Here is a 27,409-nt window from a genome sequence, read left to right as displayed (position 1 = left end):
TTTTTTTTTTTTTTTGGTGCTTGTGTGGCAGAAGCAATGAAGATTTCCTTGCCATTTTCAGAGAATCCCAGCCTGAAAACAAACAAACAAAAAAAAGGAATGAAGTGGAAGACTTGCTTTTTTCAACTCAATTTAGAAGTTGTTTGACTCTTAAATATCCATATCCAACCTAAATTCAACATACATTCAGGGCACAAGAGGTGACCCTGCTCTGCTCCCACGGGAAGACATTCCTTTTGACTTCACTGAAAGCTAGGTTGGTTTTCAGGTTTCTTTCTCTGGCAAGAAACATGTTTTTGAGAGAAACTGCCTCAGGCCATGACCTCATTATAGGCTGCTGTTATAGTCAAGTCCTACAAGCAATGCTTCCTTGTCTGCTTGCCCAAGGCCCTCCATGGCACTCACAGCTTCTCTGAACATGCTGCTCAGCACCGTTCAAGGATGCTTGCACTATGTAGTCACTGCCATCCTACCTGCCCTGGCCTCCCCACACTGCTTCCCAAAGCATTTGCAAGAAAGCTTACATGTTGAAGATACCCCCCCCCACTGTGTGTGGTGTCAGGTGTGTATGTGTGTGCGTGTGCAAGTGTACATATATGTGTGTGCATGTGGGTGCACATACATGTTTTTAGGGCGTTGTTGCTTTCCCTGACCCAGAAATCTTTCTTGAATGTTCTATCAACACTGATACTGTTAGCTACATAAAAACCCTGAAGGCTCTTTCATTCGAGTGCAGATGGACAGGGAGAAGTAAGCATCCCTCATTTCACCTTACCTCCAAAGTCAGGGAAAGTGAATGACAGTAGAACACATCACTTAAAACTGGTGTGCATCAGTCACTTGAACTCTGGAATTTGAACTAATTCTTGTACCAAAGCAGAGCCCTCTCAGTTATCATCTCAATAACCTAGTGAAAATACAGTAAATACTGATGCCTGGACTGTAGTAAGTGCTACTTACTATCTCGCATCTTCTTTTTGCTGTGAGATCTACACATTTATAAGAATGACTTTATATTGAATGCTAGAAGAAATATGCTCAGAAGCCTCTGCTGACATGGGAGTAAAATTTTATTTTTATTTTTATTTTATTTTATTTTAATTTCTATTTTTAATCCCAGCCTCAAAAGTTAGAGTGAGCAGACAGTCATCCCTGTATAGCACAAGGATGCAGCAGATCTACTGTCAGTATATGTTGTCTGCTCTTAATATGCAGTGGAACAGAGAATGCATTAACCGGAAGACTACGTCTTCTATTGAGAGAAATTGCTGAAGCTAAACTGACCTTGTAGATGCTGAAAAAAGAAGACAGCCTCAGGTCTTTTGTTACCTGAACAAAAACAGAATAGGTCCCACAGAGTGTCCGTTTCAACTCAGCAGCCACTTTGAGAAAACAGATGATCAACTGCAGTCCACTAAGAGCTATCAGAATAGAGAGTAAAATGATGTTCCATTCCACTGCATTAGCAGGTTCAGTGCACTGTGACCAAGCAGAGTAATCTGTGAGGTACCTATTAGAGAAACAGCAATGTGAAGCAAATTAAATATGGTGTATGCAATTATATTTAAATACACATTATTTTAACTTTCCTATATAGAAAACCCATACTGGACTTTATATGCTTAAGCTTTAAGAGCCAGACTCTGGTCTTTCATTACACCAGTGTAAATCCTGGATAGGTTTGCCAAACACAGCTGAATAGAGACTTATGTACCTCACATACACCTGTTTCATTAATTTCTCTGTTAGACACCCAAGTGCTTAGAAAGACACTGCATTTTTGTTTTTCCAAAGGCAGATGTCGGTCAAGGGAAGCAACTGTCCCGCTTTACTCTGCGGTGGTGCGGCCTCCCATTGAGCACTGTGTGCAGTTCAGAGCACCACCGTACAAAAAGGATGCAAAACTGTTGAAGAGTGTCCAGAGGAGGGCAACGAAGATGGTGAAGGGACTAGAGGAGAAGACGTATGAGAAGTGGCTGAGGTCACTTGGCATGTTCAGCCTGGAAAAGAGGAGGCTGAGGGGAGACCTCATCACAGTCTACAGCTTCCTCATGGGAGGGAGTGGAGGGGAAGGCGCCAATCTATTCTTAATCACCAGTGATAGAACCCGTGGGAATGGTGTCAGGCTGAGGCAGGGGAAGTTTAGGCTAGACATCAGGAAGAGGTTCTTCACTGAGAGGGTGCTCACACACTGGAACAGGCTCCCCAGGGAAGTAGTCACTGCACCAAGCCTGTCGGAGTTCAAGAAGCATTTGGACTGTGCACTTAGTCACATGGTCTAAAATTTTGGGTAGACCTGTGTGGTGTCAGGAGTTGGACTCAATGATCCTTATGGGTCCCTTCCAACTCGGGATATTCTATGATTCTAGAATTCTATAACAGCTTAGTAGGTAGTATTGGTGATAGGAGGACGGTTGGACTAGATGATCTTGTAGGTCTTTTCCAACTTTGTGTTTCTATGATTCTATGACTTTCCTTTTATTAATTTAATTTTAGCTCTAAGTTAAGTCCAGATGAACTCCCAAATTACATCATTCTGATCAGTGCATGCAACCTTGTAAGTGTCACTACATGCAAATTCCAGTTGTTTTAGAGCCACACTTTGCATCCTTGAGGATCCTGTATGTGCGTGATTTACATGTGCTAGTTATGCCCTTTTAACTGTGAGACATGCAGTAGCCTGGGGTTTAATTGCAAGAAGCTTTGTTAGAATCACTTGCTCAGTGATGCTGTTTTTTTCCCCAACCATTTGTAATTGAAAGCCTCTGACAAATTTAATCCTCAGTGCATTCATCTGCAGCTGGAAGAGCCTGACAAATATAACTTGAAAAATTCAAGTCTTATACAACCTTAATCTTTTAAAGGCAGAATGTAAAATCTTGTGGAAGCATTGCCAGAGTACACATTTGAATAAAACCTTTCATGCTTCTAGGAGTCTGGGACACCAACAACACTTTGTCTACCTTCCTCAGGTGTTTTGTTTTGTTTTGTTTTGTTTTGTTTTGTTTTGTTTTTTTTTGTTTTTTTTTTTTTGAGACATAGCAGCTCTCTGCAAAACTTTCCAATGATCAAACTGCAGACTTTTGAGTCTATTGGAGTTAAACAGAAACCTACTAAATTATTAAACATAAAAATTCCATCTATAGTCTTTGAACCAAGAACTTGAGGAATTTGAGACAATATTGAGGAAGTATCCATCTACACGGAATCTAATCTTACATTCTTTACTTCACATGGTTGTGACCATCACCAGATAAAGAATGCTTGGCTAGATGGACCTCCAAGTTTGATCAGTACAAAGATTCTTATATTTAAGCTTTTGTTATAAGGAAGCAAATACCTTTCTTTGAAGGTTCTGGTGCTCACTGAACAAGCTGAAAAACTTCACTCTTACAATATAGGTCTTGTGTTCAAGAGATTGTGCCATTTTATGTAAGGTTCTGAGAGAATTTGTCTGACTATTTTTTTGATGAACAGTTTCTTCTAGGAGTTAACACTGATGTTTCTTACCCTCCAACAGTATTTTTGAAGATGTAGTCCCATCCATTTGATGAATTGCAGAATGGGCCTTGGATCAATCCCAAGGTAAAAATGATGCAACTGTATCCAGAGAAAGCAACTCCAAGCAGTGCTAACACAATTGAAATAAAACTCTAAAGTAAAGAGAGAAAAACATTACTATACGGGCAGTCTCCACAGAACATACACTCATTCTCCCTGACCAGCTTCTTCCTTGAGGTTGAATTTCACATGTGGTTGCCCCACTCTTCAAAATTCAGAGAGAAAAATACCAAATAATGAACAGTAAACATACATATGCAGAAGAAAGATTAAGGCAGAATTTATGACAGTTTTACAACTCTCAGTTAAATTTTGTTTGGGGATCTTTTTAAAACTTGTGTATTTGCAAAATTGTATCTCAGTATGCTAGAGGAATACATGCCTGCATTAAACATATTTGCATCCCAGACAGTATATATTGACCTGTTACTAGAAAAAATAACTTCCATATAATACAAACAAGGGGATGAAACTATTTAGAAGGAGCATTCAATTAAAATTCTACTGCATTTTATGTTTTTATTTTATTTTACAAGGATTTTTGTTTGTTTTTCTTCCATTCTGCATATGCATCAGTGGGATCAGCTGCACATTCTGTGACCTCTCAACCTGACTTAGAATCCTTCTCTGTGAAAGAAAATGGAACCAGAGCAGAAGAGAGCTAAGAAGGATGTACTGGAAACACAGGAACAGGAAGATGCCAAGAATAAATGTTGATTAGGTACACAAAAAATAAAAGATAGACTCACCCTGTAGGTTTTATTACAGCTCTCACTCTGGCAGCACTGATGGAATGCACTACACTCCAGAGCTATGAGAATTACTGCCAAGAGAAGAATCTGTAAGGGCACATTATAAAGTGAGTAAAATGACTGCAGATATATTGAGCCAAATTCTCTCTGCCCTAATCAAGATGAGAACTGTATCTCTTATGCGCTGCTGAGATTTTAAATCTGCACTAGGAAAGCACCAGAGACCTGGTCTGTGTTCACTAGATTTAATAATAGTGTCTCCCATCCCAGTGAAGTGTTACTAGCATGGACACAGCTATACTAGTGAAACTGAAACAAACAAACAAACAAACAAAAAAACAGGCTCACAAATGAAAGATTTAATAACAATGAAAGTAAGGATATCTCATTGATCTAGTCACATCAGTTCAACAGCTTCTTCCTGACAGTTATGTGGATCAGGATGTCACTTCCCTTACCAACGCAGCTATGCTAGAAGTCAGTAGTACAAGCCTAAGTTTGATTCAGCTGGAATTTGCTTTTCTTTCTTTGTAAAGTACGCATACTGTTTTTCTCAGAATATTTAAACCTAATTATTTAAACCTGATACTAGAAACACAATAAATAGGATTTGGACTCCAGAACCAAAAGTTGCTACTCAGAAAGGCACTGGTTTGAATGGATAAATATAACAAGGAAGAGTTTCTGAAACTGTTTGAAAAAACAAAACAGATGGCCCTAGATTTGTCACTTATGAGGGTTGGAAGTTAGGAGAAAAACACAAGAAGAAAGAGCTAGGAGTTAACTCAGAAATGTAATGGTATCAATCACAGCAGCATTTTAAGTAACCCATTGTTTGGAACTACATAAAATGCCATGAGCCACCAGAAGCTTTGCTGACATTAGGGTTTTTATCACTGGGATGAGCTCTAGCAAAACATGCTGCTAGCACATGCATGCTAGCACAACACTATCTTCTCACATGCTGCTGCCCTGTTTGTAACAGGAAAATATATACATCATTAATAAATTGGTAATGATCCCAAGGCTAAAAATATTTCAAACTATGAATGTAGCTTTTGCAGTTAACTTTTTGTTAAATTTTCAACTATCCTTTTGCATTCAAATTCTTTCCCTGAGAGTTTTTTTCCCTTTTTTTTCCCTATAGGGAAAAAGATTGTTTTTTTCTTCTGCTTTAGGAAGAATACATACTTTTAAATGAATACTTCATGTTTAAATACCTCTCACAGTACAGGAGCTTCATAAAACCACCTTATTCATGCACGTTAGCATGGGTTAATATGGGTTGTGTAAACAAACTTTTATCACATTACTACTTTCTGTTCCTGAGGCTACAGTTCTTTATGAACATAGTGAACAGCATAAGTAGTAGGCAACTTTATGTTAATTTATTACTGAAGATGAGCACATTACAAATATAATGGAGAAAATCCAACTATGCCAGGCATAATGAGACTATCTTCTGTATTTAACCTAACAACAGTGAATCTTGATGTACTGTGAACTGTAATCAGTCTTCTAAATACTGGACTGTATACAGATCTTAAAAACATCTGAACAGTCATGACAGGCTTTTTTTCAGATTTTTGTTTTGCTTTGTCTTGCTAAAAGAGCTTTAATTCAAAGTCCATAGAGGATTATATCAAAATAGTTCCTGACTCAATAATTTAAGTGTAAATTACATATAAACAAAAATCAAGCAGGAAAACAAAACAAAACAAAACAAAACAGCCTTGCAAAATCACATATATGAAATTAAATAGCATATGTAGCATGTCATTCAATATAGTCATAATTTATTCAGTTTGATCAATTTTTTCTGTCTGCAGTATTTTGACAATGAAATCCATTTTCCCTTTAAAGACACAATTACTTTGCTGCCCCTTAACCCAAGATTATTTGCAGTTGAATTGCAATTCATTAAAAAAAAAATCCATAAAATCAACACTTACCATCACACCTGAGAAACAGATCCCTTCGAAATACCACACATAGTTGGGAAGCTGGAAACTGGTGGCATATGAAGCATTCCCGTTAGGGAAGTATAATAGGACATTAACAACAATACTCCAAAGTGCAAGAGGTATCAGCAGACAACTCAAACAACTTCGACATGCCTCTAAAGCCATTTCTCAAGAATATTAAAAGTTTTGCTCTTCTAAGCTAACAAAATGTTACAAGGTTTTAATTATGAAAAGCGTTCTGGACCTCCTTAGTTTGACTCAGTCATTTAATATACACAGGGACCTGGTGATGGGTATAACTCCAGTGCGAGAGAAGTGCTTAACTGTTAGCAGAACAATAGACAAATATTGCTGTCTAAACTTTTTGAGCAAATGTCTTTAAATACTAGTTTCCTTTCTCAAAGATCCGCCTTAGTGATCTTCCTAATGAACCATGTCTAGAAGTTAGACTCAGGAAGGAACATCAAAGATCTCATTTCCTAGAGACTGCTTAGAAACACACTCCTCCTGAGAACATGGATTACTGTGTAGCTATTCTGTGACACGAGGCAGATTTCTCAGCTGTACTACAGCACATTTTTTCCTACTTTAAATGGAGCAGGGAGCTGTTTGATGAATATGTCAAGCCTCTGCACAGAAAGGCAGCTGAACTTTTTTTTTTTTTTTTTTTTTGTGTGTGTGTGTGTGTGAGATAAATTGCGCTTCTCTTAAAAAAAAATAGTTATTTTATTCTGTGCTTATACTTGAGTACATCTGGCTACAGATCTGACCTAAGTACGTGTGATTTCTTGCACATGACAAAAGGTCTGGGTTTTTGAAATGTGCTTGTGACTTTGAACTGTGAAAAGCAAATCCCAGGCACTTTCCCCGTTTTCATACGTCATCATTCTGATAGCTCTAAGCAACTAAGCATCCTTTCCAGTACAATGGAGCCAGACTTGTTTGAATGCTTGAAGCATGACCCAGACCTTCTTTGCTTGCCCTGGTAAGTCATCAGAAAAGTAATTCAAGGTCAAACTTAGGGTTTACTCAATGGGGATGTCAAGGTCAGAGAACAAAATCATTGGGGCTCTATCAAAACTGAAAAGGCTGATTTTAGAAGCAATGATGTCATGACATATTTTCATTCTGATTCCCCATGAGCTGTTTTAGGCCCTACACGTGTAAGGCTTCTCTCATGATCTCTTAAAAGCTGTTTGGGTTGCATGTTGTAACTAATTCCTTCCTACTGCTTTGAATAAGGTCACCCAAAGAAATGGGCATGGTGTTACTCATGCAAACAAACCATTTTTTTCTTCTATTCATTATCCGCTGTATCTCTCCCTTTCCTCATTTTCCTCTCCCCCTTCTTTTTCTAAGAGGTTTCACTTTGAAGTCCTCAGACTTTATTCTGAGGATCTTCCTATACTTTCTGTTTTACTCCTTGATCATTGTGGGCATGTTTTCAGGCCTCCCTATAACTGAAACCAGTGATAAACCTCACCTGGCAGACACACATGTGTGGCATTAACACTTTCCCTTACAGAACAGAGAAAACAGTTGAATTAACAGCAGGCACATCACATCCCAGGATTGATTTATATTACAAAATTCATAGATCATTGAATAGACCAAAATCTTTTTTTCTAAGAGCAAAGGCCAAATTACAAAGGCAGGTTAGTTTATAAATAAATTTGCTACTACTTCCTACAGAAATATGTTCTACTAAGAAGAAACACAGAAAATGACACCTGAGACAGTATTCACTTTGCAGTATACCAACAAATGGCATGACTTATCCTGTATTTAAACCGAGCTCTGCAAATAACAAAAATGACAAACCATGGTATGTTTTGTTGCTGGCAAACTATACCACTAGAACAGGACACCACAATTTTATACCAAGTAGTAAGCAAGCCTGGTAATTAGTTTCTCAAATATCTTACTAAGTGTTGCAAGAACTGGATTTCTCTGTCAATATCCATGAGCTGATGCTGAGCCCTTTACCGAAAACCCTTGTTTACTTTGGACGAATGACTTCTCTGCTAACTGAAATGAACGTAACGTAAAACAACTGCTTCTCCCCAGTGTAATTGATAAAACTCCCCAGACTCTATCTTGTCCATTAGGCCTTGAAGGAATCCAACAGACTTTTTTTTTTTTTTTTTTAATAACAACATAAAGGATGAGTAGTAATGCTGTGCTTTCATGTTACATGGATCTGAGCTATAGTTTTAATTCTAAACTCTGGCCTAATAATTCTGCCCATTGGAATTCCTAACCTTGTTTCAGCTCTCTAATTAGTTATACAAATCAGAAAGACAAATAACAATTATGAAAGTGTAAAGGCAAAAAACTTTGAAGTTTTGTGGGAATTATACCTTATTCCATCAAGACCTTTTTTTCCTCTTCCTTCTCCCCCTCACTCCACACCCCATGTAGATCCTCTTTCACAGTGTTTTTTAACATACAAAGACATCATAGCTCACAGCAACAAGGAATTGTTTGTATGTGCATGAGTACACTTGTTCTCCTCATTCCCATAACGGGGCAAGAAAGGGATAAGTACAACAAGCAGAAGCTGTACTAAAGAGTGCTCTCAACTAATTCTATGTACTTTATGTATGAAAAAAGGTATCGCAAGAAGTACTTATCCTGAGTTTCTGAATACAAATTCTTCCCATCTGGGAGTTCTTTTGTGACTGTGGAACCATGTGTGCAACTTCAGATTTTCACAGTTGATTTATTTTTTTTCAGAGACATATTTGTACAGGGCAGACTTGGAGGGGAGGACTTCATTCTAGCCTGAGAAACTCTTGAGTTTTGGGTTGCTTTAAAGACTGCCCTCTTAGTTAAAATTAGTACTAAGTATACACTGACACCTGTAGAAAATTCTTTTTGATGCAAACAGAAATTAACTTGACTGTTTTCAAAGAAGACATTAACTGCTACATTCCATATTTGAGCACTAATGATAACCAGCTTCATTTTGTTTAAACAAATGGCATGTCTAATTTTTCCTTCAAAAAATGCCATTGCCAGTAGCACAATGACCCTGCCAGCAATGCTGTTGGCAGCATATCATTCAGGTTTACTTTGCCTGATGGTAAAACATTCACTGCAATATTCTGCAAGATAAACTTCAGAAGGTCTTGCACAGATTCTTTGAAAATACTGCCTCCGGGCAGCTTACGGGTGAAGTCTATTATTTCAGATTAATCTCACTGCTGCCCTGAATTTGCACTATACTTTTGGAATGCTGCCATGCCTGGGGGCCTGCTGACCAAAGCTAAGAAACAGGAATTCAGACCCAAATTTTCTTCTGTCTCAAGACTCCAAGGGGGTGAGCACTCCTTGGGAGAAAAAAGCATGAGGGCCAGAAAGCAGTGGCTCAACTGTGCAGGAACTTCCCTCCAGTGCTTGGAATGGCCATCAGAAAAGTGCTGCTAGCTCAGACCTAGAACTACTTCTCCACATAAGGTGAAGAGTTTCATTTGTTACAAGGATCTCACTAAGTCTCCACAGCCTTGTTGATGCACATTTGCCTGGCTCAGCTAAATAATCTAAAACAGAGTGAAACAGTTCTCACTCTGACAGGGTCTGATGAATGGAAGAAGTAGGTTATAACCTGGCAGTTTTATATCTATATTCTTATGTCACCATTGTGTTTTCCTTTAGGACTAGGAAAGAAGTTTCAGCATGGGCATGGAAAGAAGCATTGACACCTGCTGGGTATTTTTAATAAAAATCTTTATTTGTGAAATACAGGAGAAGCTTGGAAAAAACTCAGTTTTATTATATCTCAATTCTTTGACAGTTCTTGCTTTAAAAAAAAAAGTACATGTTCCAGTCCTTGGTCACTCACATTTTACTGTTGCTTTATTTTTGTTCCAGCTGAGAATTCATTCATTTCCAGGCCAGACTAGATTCAGTTTGGTTTTTCCAACATCAGAATAACAGTGCAACTATATTGGGAAAGTGGCATGAAGTACAGAGCTGTTGTGTCAGAAAAAAAATAAAAATAAAAAAATAAAAGGAAAAAAAAAGCATATTTATTGACCCAAGGTCAGGCAGTTGCCTGTACTACTATGAAATGAACCAAAGCTGTCCAGCTTTGACTCCATACGTATGCCTACATGCATATGACTCCAACGACAAAGGCTGATCCCAAGTCACTTAAATTGATGGTGACAACATAGTTGGAAAACAAGCAATGTGCATTTCAGTATGCAAGTAATATAAAAAACAGAACGAAACAGAATACTCAATACATGATGCATATGCACTGACATCAACCCATTTTCAGGTTTTCTAGCAAGCAAACGTCTGTGGGGAAACAAAAAGAAAGAAACGCATATTAAGGGGAAGAATGTTAATGCTAATATTATATCTAAGTGTAGGAGACCAAATTAACCTGACCACATTTAGACAGTCATAGCACAACTCTTCTGTACTTCAGTTACAGCATAGAAGACAGGAGGTAGAGGACAGCAACAGCTTTCAAAGTGCCACAATATTCAACTATTTCAATTCAAAATGTGAAATATTCTTAGCCATAATATGTGTGTGAAATAAACCGTACCAATTTCATACTTTAAGGCATTGCAATTCCAACAATAACTCTGTGGTACTAATTTTAAAAACAGACTCAAAGAGTATAACAAGACTAAAGAAATTTGGAGGATTTCCCCTTCCTCACTCACAAAAAGCAACACCAAACAAAAACAAACCTTCAAAAATTCCTTCAGATCTCTCTGTCAGTTTTGTTACCTATATACAATTTAATTCTTTCTCTTATCCTGCTTTTACTAAACAAGGTTTTTGCTGCAGATTATTATTATTTTATTTTTACACATATGGCACCCATAAGCTTAGTAGTTCACCAGCTACTGTAGGCAAAATGTGAGGCTAAAGTTACGCATTTTGACCAAGCAGCCTGCCACAATACCGCACCATACTATGCAACAATACTTTAGGCTATGGCAAAGACTACCACCAGCAGGAGATACGTATTTTGATTGTAACACCTACATTGTGCTGATGACTGCATGTGCCACAGTGGGAGAAAAGACCTCCCAGTTCATGTGCAGACTAAATTCACTGCAGACAGCTGAGCAAACAGCTAAAAACATGTGATCAAATACTATATGAAAAAGCAGAATGCAATAGGGCCATATAAATAATAATAATTTAAAAAAAGTTTTATACTTAGCTGTTACTTAAGAATGCCTGAAAAATAGCTGCTAAGCTTCTACAGTAGCATCAGTAACAACAGTGTTTCATATTAGCTTTCTGGGAAGTATGGTAATAACTAGCTGAAAAAATGGCTTACCTCCTCATGACTGCAGCACAGCCTACATACTCCTCCAAGAATGCCATTGATTATCTGTATGAAGCACAGGATGAACTCTATTCCTCCCAGGACAAGAAGAATGGAAAAGAGAGTGACATTCCACTGAACGATGTTTTGAGGTTCTTGACATTTAGACCATTTGTTATACTCAAACAGGTATCTGTACACATCAAATGCAAGTATAATAAAATTGTGTCAGAGTGGGATGCTTACCACACACTAGAACCAAATTATATCTGGCTTGTAATTGCATCAAGGATTATCATTCTAAGTAGGAATAGAAAATATAGTGGTTTACTACACTGAAATCCAGCTCTGTTTAAGAACATGTTCAACTATAAGACTTAACAAAATTTGTGTGGTTCAATTTATTCAGAAAAAATCTAGGCTAGAAAGGCAGAACTTTCTATTATTGATCAAAGCAAGAGACAAGCTAAAGACAGTTGAAAGAGCAAAATTATTTCTCAAAACAAACACAGAACTTTCCATGGATCTGGGTATGTGGCTACTGAATATTGCTGGAAGGTTATAGAATAAAACCCATTGTACATGCAGAAAGAATTAATATACTCATGAATACATATGAAGACAACTTACCCTCCAGAAGATTCAGTGAAAGGATAGATCCAGTTTCTTTCTAAACGAGTATAACAATACGGTCCGTGAGACAAGCCCAGTGCTGAAATGATTATACAGTATCCAGAACCAAGGATCCCAACAAAGGCTGCCAGAACTGAGGAGAGCATCTGCACAACAAACACAGATATGAGTTTTCAGCACAGCCATGAACTTCTCCTGAGGACTATCAGGGACTGGGACATAAAGGATCACTTACCGCACAGCTTTTCCCACAGTTCTCATGGCCAAAGCACCCACAGCAGTCATCATTGTGAATCCCAATGAATACTGCAGCTGGAATGAGTACCTTGGTATGGGGAAAACAAAACTACACTGTTCTTTGTTCTGTTTTGTTATACAGACAAGGCAGATAAAACACACTCCTCACATTGCATTCATTTCCATACTTATCGGTGTTGTGTATAGATTATTCAGTTTTACTTCCCACACAGTAGGCTTATCATATTGATAGCAGTATAACCAGCAACAGCATAGGTATATTTCTATTTCTACATTGTGTATACATAGCACTTAAGTGCCTAAAAAGCCTGTTGATAAAGACCATGCTGTGGTATTGTGGTATTACTGCAATTTGAGATGCTTCAACTTTAAAAGGTGTGGTGGTTTTTTTGGTCCTACCCCAACCCTACCCCCCCCAAAGGCTGTATCCTGCAAATAAAATACTTTGGGAAAACAAAACAAAACACACACACACACACACACCAAAAAACAAAAAGCACCACCACCACCAAAAAAAATGTATTCACTTTCTGTCAAAGGAGGACTACAAGGTAAGGCTCTGAAAATTGTTTTCTTATTTTAAGAAAACCACCACCATATTTGTTACTGAAGAGTAGTTGTCACTGTCTGTGTGACAAAACAAGTCTTAGTCTAGTAAAAAGTCTGGGTATATTCTACCCAATTCATGCAAACTTCTCATTACAGACATCTAGCTTCTTCTAGGTTTTCACATCCACAGAGTTTCCAGTAACAGAAATGCAAAGCAATGGAGGGGACATTATCTGTACAAAAATTAAATTGTCCATACTCCAGAGCTTTTGGCATAAAATCAAGAAGGAGGAACAGAGAGCTGGTTAAATAGAGTATACTCCCCACCAGCACTAATAGGACTTAATACTAGTTTGCACTTATACAAAGACACCACACCCAGGAATAGCTTGGAAAAACACATAAATGAGCAAAGTGTTACCAGTGAACAGCACAGATTTACAATACAGTTGAGCAGAGTCACATACTACTCAGCCCTTACTCAAACCTTTTTTGAGCCCCAGTGCTGCAGGCCAGAAGACGTAGTACAAGAATGTGTTTCAGGAGCAGTTCCATTTGTTTAATTTGGATTAGCCTGCCTGTAAAGCTGGCTTTGCAAATCTCAGTCTAGGTTCTAATGGGGCTGTAACACAGCTGTAAGAACCTCTCACAAGACAGAGGGCCTTATATAATGCTTTTCACCCTGTAATTTGCTGATAGCTTGAGATTTGCAGTCGTAAGAGGATGGCTAAAAGTGAATGAAAAAGGAAGCCTAGAGTCAGGAAATGTAAATGTGCTAAACTGTGGTCCACAAAATTGAAAATTTAAAAAATAATTGCTTCAGATTAACAACCTCTTATATTGAACACACTCGGTTCTTCATCCTTGGCTATTACTCTAATTCAAAACTTTGGTAACTGTTATTTGATTCCTCTGAAAAAAAGAGCTAAACAGAGCTGTAACAGCTGTCTTTCCACATCTCAGATAACATACATTAAGGAATTTCAAATAAATACTAGTTATCTACAGACATTAAAAAGGAGAAAATTCACTAATGGAATAAAAATGTAAGACTTAGCCTTTTACATAAACCATATCCTGCTGAATGCCTGGTTCCATTTTTGCATTTGGGTTCTGCAGCCTATACCCTCATTCTCAGCTCTGAAGTGACATAATGTTGAGGCTGTGATAACCAAAGTAACTAATAATACTCATATTGCAAAATAGCTTCTTTTTATTATTATTATTATTATTTATTTTTTGATATGATTCCAGAGACTCCTGCTGACAAGATATTCAATGAATAAGTTAACGTACCTGGTAAAGAAACAGTAATACCAAGTAGCTTTAAAATACATTTCAAAGAAAGCAGTAGCTTATTACTTACCAAAAGGCCTCCACCTAGAATGCCATGAAGGCACTCTACATATTTGCTGAGATGATGCTCTGAAGCAAATCTTGTTTCTCCATTGGGAAAATAAAGTAAAATATTGGCCACAATGCTGAGCAAGGCAAGAATGAGCAACTTACAACCAATACACCTAGTACACCTTCCAAAACACATGTCCTCAGCTTTTCAAGTCCTTCTTTCTCTACTCCAACCTATCTCATATTTGTCCACACCTAAAAGAAGACCAGTCTTTAGTCTCACCTACTTAAATACTCAGGGTTTTCTAGTTACCTGGATGACGTTTACAATGTCTTCATACCTATCATTCCAAATTGCCAGGTGAGGAAACGAGGATGGTAGAATGTCACCACCCATTTTAAATGAAATAATTGTTGACAAACCAAATGCAATCAAGGAAATACTGAATGCTAGGTAACTTCACTTTAATATATGATGCACGGAATGATCACCATTGAACATGATTAGACATGAACAACAGGCTCCACCACAATATAAGTTCTTTTAGAAATTGAAAGAAAAAGATTTTGTTTTCTTTGTTAGAAGCAGCTTTGGCTTTTAGGTCTATAGACTATTTCAGAACAACCTGAAGCCATGGAAAGATTTGGCTGACTTCAACAATACTGAGTCAGAGTCTTGGGTACAAATAGAATAAAGTCTACAGCAATGACAAGTATGTAAAGCAGCCTCTTTCCTTGCTATTCTGTTAATGGAATAAGAGTGAACTTTATCAGTTCTGCTTGTCTCTTGAAAAACAAACAGAATGGGCAGGCAGGGGTGTACCTATTCTTGCCATTATAAGACAAGCTGTATTTAGATTAACAATGATTTCCTAAAGCTAAATCAATGAACACTGCTGGAAAAGCAAATGCATCAAAAAGCAGATCATAAAATGCAGTTTTTGCAATGAAAATTTAAGTACAGAAACACACACACACAAAAATAAAAGCCCCAAACAGAGGGCAATATATTATATCAAGTGTTCCAAACTGTGGTACATGTACTGGTAACATTAATTTGTATGGTAAATCAAGATACAAAGTGAACTGGAAAAAATAAGATATATCTAATTCTTTTCCCTCATGTAATTGTTGCCAAAATAGCCAAAACTTTCCTTGTTCACATATATACTGCTCAAGACAGAGGTATGTGTTGCCAGGCCTGGTACTATCACAGAAGATATTTCAGCAAGAACTTCAGCAAGTCTACTGTTGACATCAAGCTGTGTGGTGCTGTTGACATGCTGGAGGGAAGGGATGCTGACCAGAGGGACCTGGACAGGCTTGGGAGATATGCCCCTGCAAATCTCATGAAGCTCAACAAAGCCAAGCACAAGGTCCTGCACCTGAGTTGGGACCATCCCAAACATGAATACAGGCTGGGAAATGAGTGGATTGAGAGCAGCAACCCTGAGGAGAAGCACTTGGGAAAGCTAGTGGACAAAAAAAATGAACATGAGCCAGCAGTGTGTGCTTGCAACCCAGAAAGCCAACTGTATGTTCAGCTGCATCAGAAGTGCAGCCAGCAGGTTGAGAGAGGTGCTTGTCCCCCTCTTGTTGAGCCCCCACCTGGAGCACCACGTTCAGCTCTGGGGACTGCAGCACAAGATGGACCTGTTGGAGTGGGTCCCAAAGAGGGTCACGAGGACAATCAGAAGGCTGGAGCACCTCTCCTATGAAGGCAGACTGAGAGAACTGTTGTTTAAGGAAAGGTTGGATGTGGTACTTAGAGACATAGTTTAGAGTGTGATATTGGTGGTAGGGGGATAGTTGGGTCAGATGATCTTGGAGGTCTTTTCCAACCTTAATGATTCTGTGATTCTATGATATCTAAGAGGTCCAGACTAGATTCAGGAGATGTTGCTGCTGACATCACCGTAATACAATATAAATCACATTTCAAAAAACAGTCTGGACAAACTGAATTTGGGAACGTACAGGATATTAAGAGGCTTTCAGCTACTTGGGGAGAATACTCATTTAAGTTATCTTTCTTTCTTTAATTTTTTGATACATATATATATATATATATGTTTAATACCTAAATCACACTGTAAATAAAGTCCAATTTAAATCCATACTATTCTGGCAAGTATTGTGAAGCTTATGACACTGAAGCTTAAAGAGAAAGAAAGGAAGGGAAAAAAAAAAAAAAGAGAGAGAGAGAAGCGTTGCACAGATGTGGTTCTGTGATGTAACCTCTCCGGGTATTGTAGCTGTTGACCTTTGAGACTTCCTTCATTATGAGAAATATCCTCTTATTGTAGAAACATAGGCTTACCATTATTGTGCACTTCAGCTTTGATGACTAAAATGAGCACAAACATCATCCTGCATGTTTCCTCTGCAGAAGGAGATGACTTCTTAACTGAAAACTCCCTTCATTGTGTTATGCTAAAAAAAAAACCCACACTACCCCAAATAAAACATGACAACCTCCCTTACCCACCACACTTGATTTGATATAAAACTTCACATAATTAAGAATTCATATATTTAAAATGGATTTTTTGATTGATTTTTTTTCCAGACAATGTAAATAATAGTAAATTTATTTAATCCCCCTGAAAAGCCCCAATGAAATGAAGAGCTCTGGAGTTTAAATGCTATTCTATAAAACCATTTAGAGGCTAGTCAAAAATAAAGAACCCCACTCTTTCTTTGAGGGAACAATCAAGTCAAGTATTTGATTAGATGGACAGCTAAGTGTCCATTGTGTTAATTTTGTTAGTGGATGTGGTACATAGAAAAATTCCCTTATTCTGTATACAATCAAGCATGTGCGTCATTGCAGTTACTAAAAAATAATATTTTAAAAAATAGTAGTAGTTCAAGTATCTCTCCTGTGTAATTATATAGGTTAAAAAATCTTGAGGTTGTTCACTTCTCATGCCTGTTTGCTCCATAAATCCTACGGCTACTGCTTGAAAAGTGAGCAACAGTGGATTTTTAGCATTTATCATGGGCATGTCCAGATAAAACTGACCTGTGAATGAGCAGGAGCCAAACACAAGCTTCTCATCAACCTGAGGAACAGCAGGGCCTTAACTGCATCTCATGACTTGCTCCAGCACCATGAGCAGAGTTTACACTAGTTTAAACAAACTCAGAATTGGATTTTCAGTCTTTTGTTTAAGAACCATAGTGTTTGCACTTACAGAGGTGAGATAATTGCTTACACACTCACAGATGCTTCCCAACAGCCCATGGAAAGCTCCACTATTTCTCTCTCACAAGAATATTTCTGTAGCTCGGATGTCCACCCCGGACGAAGAACACGTATGAAAAGGAAATTGATCCCCCAATATTATTTGAGGAAATAAAAGTTTAGTTCTAGGCTAAAACCTAACTTTAGACTATAGGTCTCATCCTCAGCTATGTCTGAGAAGAACCATGACAGTCAAAGAAGGCAGTAAAGCACCCTCTGGCTTCCAAATCCTGGTCTGTTTGACAGCAATGCAATCCTGATTGCACATTCTAAGGTCCAGTGGGTAGGACTATTGTGAAAAATGTCCATAACCTCTCCTGGGAGAATGGGGCTGGTTTATAAAAAGTTACAGCAATTAGATTGCATCCCTGAATCATCACTTCTGCAGGATAAAGGCTGTCAGCAAACCAGTGCTACACAGGGCAGGATACAGAGAAGTAGCTAAAAGTAGCATCACAGGTGCCTTTTCCAGTTTCTGTGATGTCTAAAGATAAGCCTAATACCACCTGGGATCCAAGGATCCAGCAGCTCCTATATAAAACCAAAAAAAAAAAAAAAAAAAGCCTCAATAGTCATTGTTGCTCTGGCTTTTCTATTGCAAGAAGAGGACAGAAGCATGCATCTTTCACAAAATAAAGATGTTAGAAAGTGACTGGTTTTCTTAATGTCAGAAAGTGGGATATCTCATAACTATTAGAATAGTTCTTTTTACATTCCAGCTTTGAAAACCTGACCATTCTCCATCTTTCTGTAGCTGTTCCTGAACCAGGATGACAGGATCAAAAGAAATTACTTTCTCCAGCTCAGTTATGTATTGGAAATCCTTGCTATATATTCAGGCAAGTTCTAAGTTTAGGTAATGCAAAGAGGAGCAGTGTATTGATGATTGTCAAAGCTACCACAACAAAAAATACTTTCAGAGAAAGTTGAAAAATATTTTAAAAATGCCACAGAATTAGCCTTACAAGAGAAAGAAAACCATGAAGTACCACATTTCTCCTACGAAAGAAAATTACGTTATCTGCAATTACATCTCACACCTTTGCCTTAAACCAGATTCCCAGGGTGATCCATCATAACCAATGGAAGAAACAGAGTTGTGACAGTAAAGAAAAGTACTTTACAAAAAATATCTCTGGATTTCACTAATATATTTTTATACCCACCGTAATACTGGAAACACTCATATACCCTACTAGAAGGGAAATCAAGTACATGTGTGTGTGGATTGGGAAGAGGAAATCTAACACATAAATAAACATCATGTCAGATTGAGTATGCTGTCAAGATCAGAGCACATAGTCTGGGCTCAGTTTCCCTGACTAGACATGGGGCGTGCTACCACATGCTAGCTATCATGTTGGAACTTGTTGCATGTGTATGCTGTAAGGCTTCTGTGCTCTCAGGATGTCTCATTAACTTCTCTCCCTAGCTCTCTGGAACCTGGTCAGGATACAGTCTGTCTGCTATTCCTTTCATGGGAAGGAGATTTTTATGGCCCAGTTACTTAGTGTTAATTCTGCTAATCTTCCCTAAACTGAATGTTGCTCTTTTATTTATTTATTTATTCATTTAAATAATGTTAGCACCATCCCTCCCAAGAGGTTCTTGTTCCTTGTAACCAAAGGTTAAAACACAGGTAATAGTTGCTTCTGCCATCAGTGTTTTCAGAGCAAATATAAGCAATCTCCTAGATTGATTTAAAGATTCCAGAACAATGAAAAAAAAGATGACACTCTTTACGGAAAAATATGATTTGCTTCTTCACAATAGTTTCTTCAGACACTGCAAATTGTCTGTCTTACTGTTCTACATAGCCTTCTAGCCACCCCTACACTGGATTTTCTCAAAGACACAATAGAGGGCAAGAGACACATCTGAAACAGACATATGACAAATGACTTCCAATTACCTCAAAAAACAAATAAAAAAAAAAAAGTCTTGAAGCAAATAAAATTTCTTACATTTTAAAAACCTCTCAGATGTGAATCAACTGGCTTTGCAAATATCATTGCCATTCGGACACCCTATTCTACAACTTCTACCAAAGAGCTCATTATAATTTTTCTTGCTCAACTTCTGGTCCCATGCACCATCAGGGAGTGCAGTACCTCCTGTGTAGGTATGGGCAAGGTGCAGAAATTGTATAACACCAATGGATGAGACATGGCCTGGGATACAATAACATGGACTGCACAGATGCACTTGGAAAGACTGGACAACACAACACGTGTACCAATGCAGGTTAAGAATTCACATTTGTATTTCCTTGGAAACTATTCTATTCATTATGCCTTACTGTTTTGTAGCTTATTGCTCACAGGGGTGAATACTAGCTCAGACAACTGCTAGGAATGTATAATGAATATGCAGTTACCTGTTAGCTAAGCTCCAAGTGAAGCCTCTTGGCCAGCTGTTCAGACAGAGCTCACAGTGACCCTAGCAACACCCACAGCTTCCCTTTAATTAAATGAAGAAACACCCATCTACTCTACCATCTATTTCTCAATGCCCAAATGATTCATTGCTCATGTTTTCCAGCCATTATCTGCAAAAGCACTATTCTGTAGCTGCAGTTGTCCTCAGGCATGCCACCTCAGAGGTGCATGTCAGTCAGCAAACTCCACCTAGACAGTCACAATAGGAAACTGCTCCCCTTAAGTCCTTTGTGCCTGTGGTCTCCTGGCCACAGCCAGAAGAAAGTTGCCAGATTACCTTTATTAATTACACAACATCAACTGGATGAACTAATGAGCTACTTCTGAGGAGGATGCAACCACCTGCTGCCATGAAACAGGTCACTGAACATAAAGGCAATCCTTGCTCAGCTGTAATATATGCACATTCTTGCTTGCTGTCTCTGCCATCAGTTTGAGACAGAAAGCTGCTCTGAACTGTAGAAGTCAGCTTGAAACAAGTGCTTACACTTAATGCAACAGCACCTAGAACTACCACATTGACACAAAGAGGTCTGTTAGCAATAATGCTGACCTAAGAAAGTCAGCAATGATGCAACAGAAGCAGCTTTGACACTTAATGAACAAGCTCAGAGAATTGAAACTTCACAATCAGAGTGCAACTACCACTAAATGAGTATAGAAGTTCCTCTGTCTATAGAAGAGCTGACAATTCTTACTTAACAATAACTATTATTAACCCAAGACTTGTGATGTTATTGCAACTTCACTTCGCAATCAAATAAGCCACTTCAAAAAAAAAGTTTTCTGTTGGCATATAAAAACCATAATGTATCCATCATTCATTACTACTTGCAACCATGTTATTATGATAAAATTAGGATATAATACAAACAAGTTCTATTCCTATTTCTGTCACAGCCTGGGGGTGAAACCTTGGCTATGCAACATGACCAACAGAAGTTTGTTTCCCTAGCACTGTGGTATTTATACAGGCTTGCTGTCTTTCTTCCTATTCTATCCCTAAATTTGTGCTGTTTTTCAAAAGGTACACAATCATGAAGCATTATCGTCACTGTATTGTAATTATACACTGTTCTGTAATGCGTGTATATTATAGCTGTACAGGTTAGAATCATAGAATCATAGAATGGCCTGGGTTGAAAAGGACCTTAAGGATCATCTAATTTTACCCCCCTGCTCTGAGCAGGGTTGTCAATCACTACAGCAGGCTGCCCAGGGCCACACCCAGCCTGGCCATGAATGCATCCAGGGATGGGGCATCCACAACCTCTCTGGGCAACCTGTTCCAGTGCCTCACCACCCTCTGAGTGAAAAACTTCCTCCTAATATCTAACCTAAATCTCCCGTCTTAGTTTAAAACCATTCCACCTTGTCCTATCGCTATCAACACATGTAAACAGGCATTCCTCCTCCTGTTTATATGCTCCCTTCAAGTACTGGAAGGCTGCAATGAGGTCTCCCTGGAGCCTTCTATTCTCCAAGAAAAAATGGGCTTAGTATACATATCTCTGCATAGCACAACACGAAGAACAGGCTAACATACTTCAGGCTTGAAGTATGCCAATTTTGTGACGCCATCCCCAACCATGTTTAACAATGCACATAAAACAGACATCCAATGAAGGACATCCATAAAAAGACTTTTCACTAACTCCCAAGATTTTAATCAATTACACTCCACCCAGGTGAAGTCATAGGGCTTACTACTGTCCTAACTGAGAGCTACTCAGTGTCATACAAAAGGATGAAGGAAAATTAAAATATGTCTTTAGAACCATTGCAATTATAAAGTCATCACACAGTTTTTCACATACAGACTTTGGAAGTGGGTTGCTGATTAAGCTAGCATATGTTTAATGGACAATGAATATAAGAAGGCTATCACAACAGGAATGAGATTCTATGCCAAAATTTCAGATTATTATTTCAGATTATGGTCTAAAGAAGCAAAATACACCTTTACTTGCTCTTTGAAGGCCTGTCGGTTAAAAAAAAAAAAAAAAAAAAAAAAGCAAAGATCTACGATGAGGCAGAATGTACATAATGCAGCAAATCTCCTTAAAAATATTCCTTCATAGGAAGACCCCTGATTTACATGTAAGCTGTTTTTGTGAAAATTATTTTAAATTCATCATTAGGGGCTATTTTTCCTTGTGGAAGTTTAACTCAGAAATCTGGATGTTAGCAAGCTCAAGGACTTATCAACATCTAGAAACAGAGGCTGAAGCAGCAGAATTTTGCTTGCATTTCCTACATTATACATAAATTATCCTATCCTTGAGTCACTATGTTCAATGAAACACATCTCTAGAGTCTGTAGGAAAGGCATGTGCTCATTCATGCATGATATAACAGGAGATGTAGGAGAAAAAGGGTTTTCCTGCAGCCCCTCAGAGCATTGCAAAGGAAAGGAAACAGGAACAGGATAACTGTTGTTGAATAAAACAGATGTACAAAAAGCAGACTAAGCTTAATCCAACTCTTCACCATATATTCTTTGGCTACCTGTTTTTAAAAAACTATTCACAGGCCTGTATTACCTCTCATTTTTCATCAAACAAAAATTATCAGTAGGCATACTAAATTAAAAATAAAGACACCTACATCTAAGAAGAGCACAAAAACAGTGACATAAGTGGTTACAGACTCCATCCAACAATTTAACTGATGAAGGAATACAGTTCTGACAGCTCCAGCTCATCATCCTTGCATTTACACTTTCTATACATCACTAGCAGATTACACAGCAGTAACTAAGCAGAATAAAAACACCTACAAATCACTAGAAATTACTTTCCTTCTCATGTTTCCCATTGGAAAAGCACAAATCTTAAAGCTATGAATGTTAAATTTATTTTCAGAAGTAGTCTGCCCCATCTATGTAGTGTTTGACAATTAGGAGATTTGGAGGCTCAAAGAAAATAAATAAATATACCAGAAAACAGAGGTCAATTGGCTAAGAGAAAATACACAAGGATCAAAGTAGGAGGACTCTGTGTGACTGCAGGTTTCTACTGTCTGCCTGGAAAGGCAAACAACTCTCCGTAGCTAAAGAAGTGAAACTATCCATCAATCAGTAGATTGCTGAAAACACAAGTGTTACCTGCACCTGTCCTTGGGGCTGCCTGAATCCACCCATCCTGTTGAAGGAGCACAGAAGTTTCTCACTGTCTGCAGCAGTCACTAGGGTAGGAAGGATAGTGTGGTATGTATATTTCCTTGGTGCAAGGTATTTTTAGTGACTACTAGAGAGGGAGAATTTAATTCTTCATCTCTGAAAAAAAAAAAATAATATACCATATATAATTAAAGTGGTGAGATGGTTAGATACAATCTATGTGGTTGAAGGAACAAGTAGTTTACAGTAATCATGCATGACAGCCACCAAAACTGATCTGATAGCTAATTGGTGATAGTAACAACTCAGATGGTACATCTCTAACTGTGCTGAGAACTGGGCAGAATTGAGGGAAGCCTGTGAAATATTCACAGGAGAATGCAAAGCTCAGCATACACACAGTTAGATATCAATGGTTAAAAGGGAGCTATGAATACAGACAGGCCCATGACTAATTGTGGCCACTCGCGCCGCTGAAGGAGTACGTTTTTAGCTGTGTGCCTCCTTTAAAAGCAGGAGGGAAAAAAAATCCCAGTAAATAAAGTCGCACTTCCAATGTTTTTGGAACTAGATGCTTTCTGCAAAGCAACATAGGGAGCACACACAAATGTAAAATACAAATATAGCGAACACATCTACACAAGCATATAAACATCATTTAATATGCTGTCATTTTTGCCCTTATAACAGTAACATGTATGTGCAACTTAAAATGGAAGAGGAAAAAAGAAAAGCATGTGGTAACCACACCAAGGGATTTCTGTGAGTTATATATTGCATTTTAACACCTACAGTTGTTTGGTAGTGGAACAGCCATCCTGTCTGCTCAGCATAGCATGTATCCAAGAAAGTACCATCCCATCGGTGTATCTGCATGCTGCTCTTCAATGTCTGCTGTTTGTGGCTAAACCTGCCATTACTGAAATGCGTGTTCAGGAGCTTATTTTTCCCAGTTGCCACCAGAGCTCAGACATACAGACAGAAAAACTAACTTACTAGCAAGTATGGTCTCTACATGCACAAAACCAGATCTATGCCAAACAACATTGTGCACACTAGTGTCTATGCTGCTCAGCTTTACTGAAGTATTCAGGGCATTTCTTAAATTTCTTAAATATTTATTTTGGTCTGATGAGGAAGCTGTAACTCTAGCAACCCAATAAGCACAGAGGAATTCTTCTTTCCAGACTTTTAGTCTTCCTATCCTATTTTTTTTTTTTTTTTTTGGCCTGCCATAGGCTACTAGCATAAACACCATCATAGAAACTGGCTTTCAAACTGCCAAATGAAATTTGAACTGCATCAGTTTTTCTTCATCATACAATAAATTATAATGTTCAAGTATGTAGCACCTCTGATCTCAAGACAATTTTTTTAGAGACTTAAATGCTGACACTTTTTGGTCCTTCTCAAAGTTACACAACATTAATGTTACACTCAACATGACACTATAATGAAATATCATGCAACTGGATAGTAGGTTTTCATACAAACATTCTTGTGGATTGCTCTCCTTTATGCTTTCTCTTACATAATGATGTCAGTTGTATTATCAATTGATTTATTGAGTGGTGAAAGAGATTTCTTTTTTTTTTTTTTAACTGAAAATTATTTAGTACTATTTATACTGTTTAACTCTACAAATAGTTTTAAAAAGCTGCTGACCTGCTTAAAACAGTATTGTCTCCCAAATACAGATGACTGTGAAGTTTATATATTATGTATGCATTTTCATTAAAACTGTACAGAAATTCTTTGTGAAATAAGTATAAGTGTATTGTCTACAAGCCATGATGGCTTTTACAAATAGCAGCAAAAATTAACTAGCTAATAGACAAATATAGTGAAATGCATACAGTCATTTCCCTCTTGACACAAAATAATTTTCTCTACAAAAAGGCCGAATTCCTTCACAGATTGACTGATCAATTCAGTTATAAAAATCACATTGATGCAAACAAAAACATCTGGATAGTACACTGCTAAATAACATAGACAGTAAAATGTTATGAAAGTTTATCATTAGTAACTCAGTCTTGATATTTCAGGATTGTGAGTGAATGAATGAATGTTGCCAATGCAATCTAATAATTTAGATTATTTTTTCCTCTCAAGTACAAAGTTTGAGAACTTGCTGTCTATGCCAAACCTATATTGGTATTGATCTTGGACAATGAGTGGTTGGATGCAATTTCTTCTGCATTTCAGATTTAAAATTAAAGCTTACATTTAATTATAATTGACGAAAAAAGAACCATACAACCTGCTATGCCTAAAGTTTTCAGGCCACCCTTTTAGCTGTGCAGAAGGGTAGAAAACAAGGAAAGAAAAGGATGGGAAAAATATATAAATATCAACAGAATGCCCACTCCAAAAAACAAGCAACAGATCAAATCCTTTTCCCATATAGGTGGTTAACTGGTGCAAAGACTATAAAAAGTAATCCAGGAAAAATAAGACATTTCCATTTTCCTCCCTCAAAATAAATTGAAGAACTAGAATTTGCAAAGACATCTTGCAAAGAATTTAGAAAGAACCTCCTTAACATTTTAAATTATGTTTATGAAGAGCAAAAAGAAGAGTTATAACCACTGGTTACATGTAAGAAAGAGTTCTATGTACACAGGTTACAAGGTGCACAGTGTTCATGGTGATATAACCTTGCATTGCTGAAGCAATCATTTTTAGGTATCTTCAAAGCTGTGGGAAACCTTTCTATCTTTATTTGCTTCAAAGTAAAAAGACTCAACTTTGGACATGGCACCCCAAACATAATTTCACCTGCACTTCATTTGCATAGTTCTGCACCTGCATAGACACCAGGCTGACCTCCTGAGGCTAATGAAGGGGTATGACAACCTTGCTTACTGGACTCAGCAAGGACTAACTGATGTCAGTTAGTCCTCTCTCCCAGAACATCACACCTGCTATGAAGAGTGAGAAGACAGGCAGAAGGGGCTGCAACACCATCCCTACTCTCTTGCTGCACCAAGAAGGCTTTGTGTGAAACAAAAATGAGATCACTTAGTCAGACAGAACTTAAAATGACCAGGAAAAAAAAGAGGAGAGGAGAGGAGAGGAGAGGAGAGGAGAGGAGAGGAGAGGAGAGGAGAGGAGAGGAGAGGAGAGGAGAGGAGAGGAGAGGAGAGGAGAGGAGAGGAGAGGAGAGGAGAGGAGAGGAGAGGAGAGGAGAGGAGAGGAGAGGAGAGGAGAGGAGAGGAGAGGAGAGGAGAGGAGAGGAGAGGAGAGGAGAGGAGAGGAGAGGAGAGGAGAGGAGAGGAGAGGAGAGGAGAGGAGAGGAGAGGAGAGGAGAGGAGAGGAGAGGAGAGGAGAGGAGAGGAGAGGAGAGGAGAGGAGAGGAGAGGAGAGGAGAGGAGAGGAGAGGAGAGGAGAGGAGAGGAGAGGAGAGGAGAGGAGAGGAGAGGAGAGGAGAGGAGAGGAGAGGAATCTTACTAACCTATCCTGAAAAAATAGTACAGTTTCATCATCATACTGATCATCTTGCCAAATATTCTTCATACATATCAGAACTTGTTATACTAGGAAATATCTTCTCACTCATAGAGTAAATCCATAGCCATCTGTAACAACTCCTGTGACAAATTCCATGTAGTTACTACGTGTGAAAGAGCAGGCATTGTCTTGAGGATCCACCACAGTGAAGTATACTGTGTTACTTCCAAAGGCAAGACATTTTCAGAACTAGATTTTTTTTACTCCTCTGAAAAGCAGAACATAAGCAAGATTAGCAAACATCAAAATTCAGGTTCAGTTAAAAATAAACCATTGTACACCTACAAGACATAACTCACCCCCTCTTGTGAACCATCCTACTGGAACCAGAGGAGATATTCATACAGCAAAATGACAAAAATACCATCCTGACCCTAATCTTTTTTTTTTTTTTTTTTTTTTAAATGGAATCTAGGGGCCAAATTAGCCTAGACTCCTTACACTAGCATGAAACTAGAGCAAATATAAGGAGAGTAATTCCAAGGTGGTAATATAAAGCATAACCTGAAACAAACATAATGTAACAAGCTTCAGATAGATACTTTGAAATGACAGATGTTATCACACGAAAGATAAAGTAATGGATGGATCCAAAGTCCACTTATAGCCACGTAACGCCTATATCAATAAGACATTTCAACTTTATAACTAATATTTGGTTAAGTTCAAGCACAACCCTGCCAATAAATTAAAGTAAACACACCTATCTAGAGTACACAAAAACAGA

The 27,409-nt window shown here is 38.1% G+C and overlaps 2 protein-coding genes across 3 annotated transcripts; both read right to left on the bottom strand.

Annotated features, from left to right (window-relative positions):
• On the bottom strand, nucleotides 1-6,625 carry TM4SF18 (transmembrane 4 L six family member 18). Of its 2 annotated transcripts, XM_032193453.1 has the most exons (5): nucleotides 6,266-6,625; nucleotides 4,311-4,400; nucleotides 3,511-3,653; nucleotides 1,330-1,510; nucleotides 1-72 (listed from the first exon to the last, which is right to left on the bottom strand). In XM_032193453.1, exons 1-5 carry the CDS (start codon nucleotides 6,440-6,442, stop codon nucleotides 58-60), a joined length of 606 nt encoding a protein of 201 aa, XP_032049344.1. In that variant the 5' UTR covers nucleotides 6,443-6,625; the 3' UTR covers nucleotides 1-57. The 2 variants fall into 2 exon arrangements, with proteins under 2 accessions (XP_032049344.1, XP_032049345.1); XM_032193454.1 differs by lacking the exon at nucleotides 4,311-4,400.
• A 3,678-nt stretch (nucleotides 6,626-10,303) lies between these two features.
• TM4SF1 (transmembrane 4 L six family member 1) lies at nucleotides 10,304-14,789 on the bottom strand. The gene is made up of 5 exons (XM_032193480.1): nucleotides 14,383-14,789; nucleotides 12,445-12,534; nucleotides 12,207-12,355; nucleotides 11,589-11,769; nucleotides 10,304-10,582 (listed from the first exon to the last, which is right to left on the bottom strand). The coding sequence occupies exons 1-5, from the start codon at nucleotides 14,557-14,559 to the stop codon at nucleotides 10,568-10,570; spliced, it is 612 nt and encodes a 203-aa protein (XP_032049371.1). The 5' UTR covers nucleotides 14,560-14,789; the 3' UTR covers nucleotides 10,304-10,567.
• Nucleotides 14,790-27,409: the final 12,620 nt, after the last annotated feature.

This window comes from Aythya fuligula, chromosome 9, assembly GCF_009819795.1.
Source record: "Aythya fuligula isolate bAytFul2 chromosome 9, bAytFul2.pri, whole genome shotgun sequence".
In the NCBI taxonomy this organism is placed as follows: Eukaryota; Metazoa; Chordata; class Aves; order Anseriformes; family Anatidae; genus Aythya; species Aythya fuligula.
Note: the sequence above shows the minus strand (reverse complement) of the source record. Positions and strands in the feature narration are given on the sequence as shown.

Excerpts from the sequence above, each read along its gene's own strand:
- TM4SF18 (XM_032193453.1), bottom strand. The coding sequence starts at position 6,442 with ATGGCTTTAGAGGCATGTCGAAGTTGTTTGAGTTGTCTGCTGATACCT. Across the intron at positions 3,654-4,310 it reads GCTGTAATAAAACCTACAGG|AGTTTTATTTCAATTGTGTT; the intron begins GTGAGTCTATCT and ends TCTTTACTTTAG. Across the intron at positions 1,511-3,510 it reads TTCAAAAATACTGTTGGAGG|GTACCTCACAGATTACTCTG; the intron begins GTAAGAAACATC and ends TTTCTCTAATAG.
- TM4SF1 (XM_032193480.1), bottom strand. The coding sequence starts at position 14,559 with ATGTGTTTTGGAAGGTGTACTAGGTGTATTGGTTGTAAGTTGCTCATT. Across the intron at positions 12,535-14,382 it reads TTCTAGGTGGAGGCCTTTTG|GTACTCATTCCAGCTGCAGT; the intron begins GTAAGTAATAAG and ends CCCCATACCAAG. Across the intron at positions 12,356-12,444 it reads ACTGTGGGAAAAGCTGTGCG|ATGCTCTCCTCAGTTCTGGC; the intron begins GTAAGTGATCCT and ends TTTGTTGTGCAG.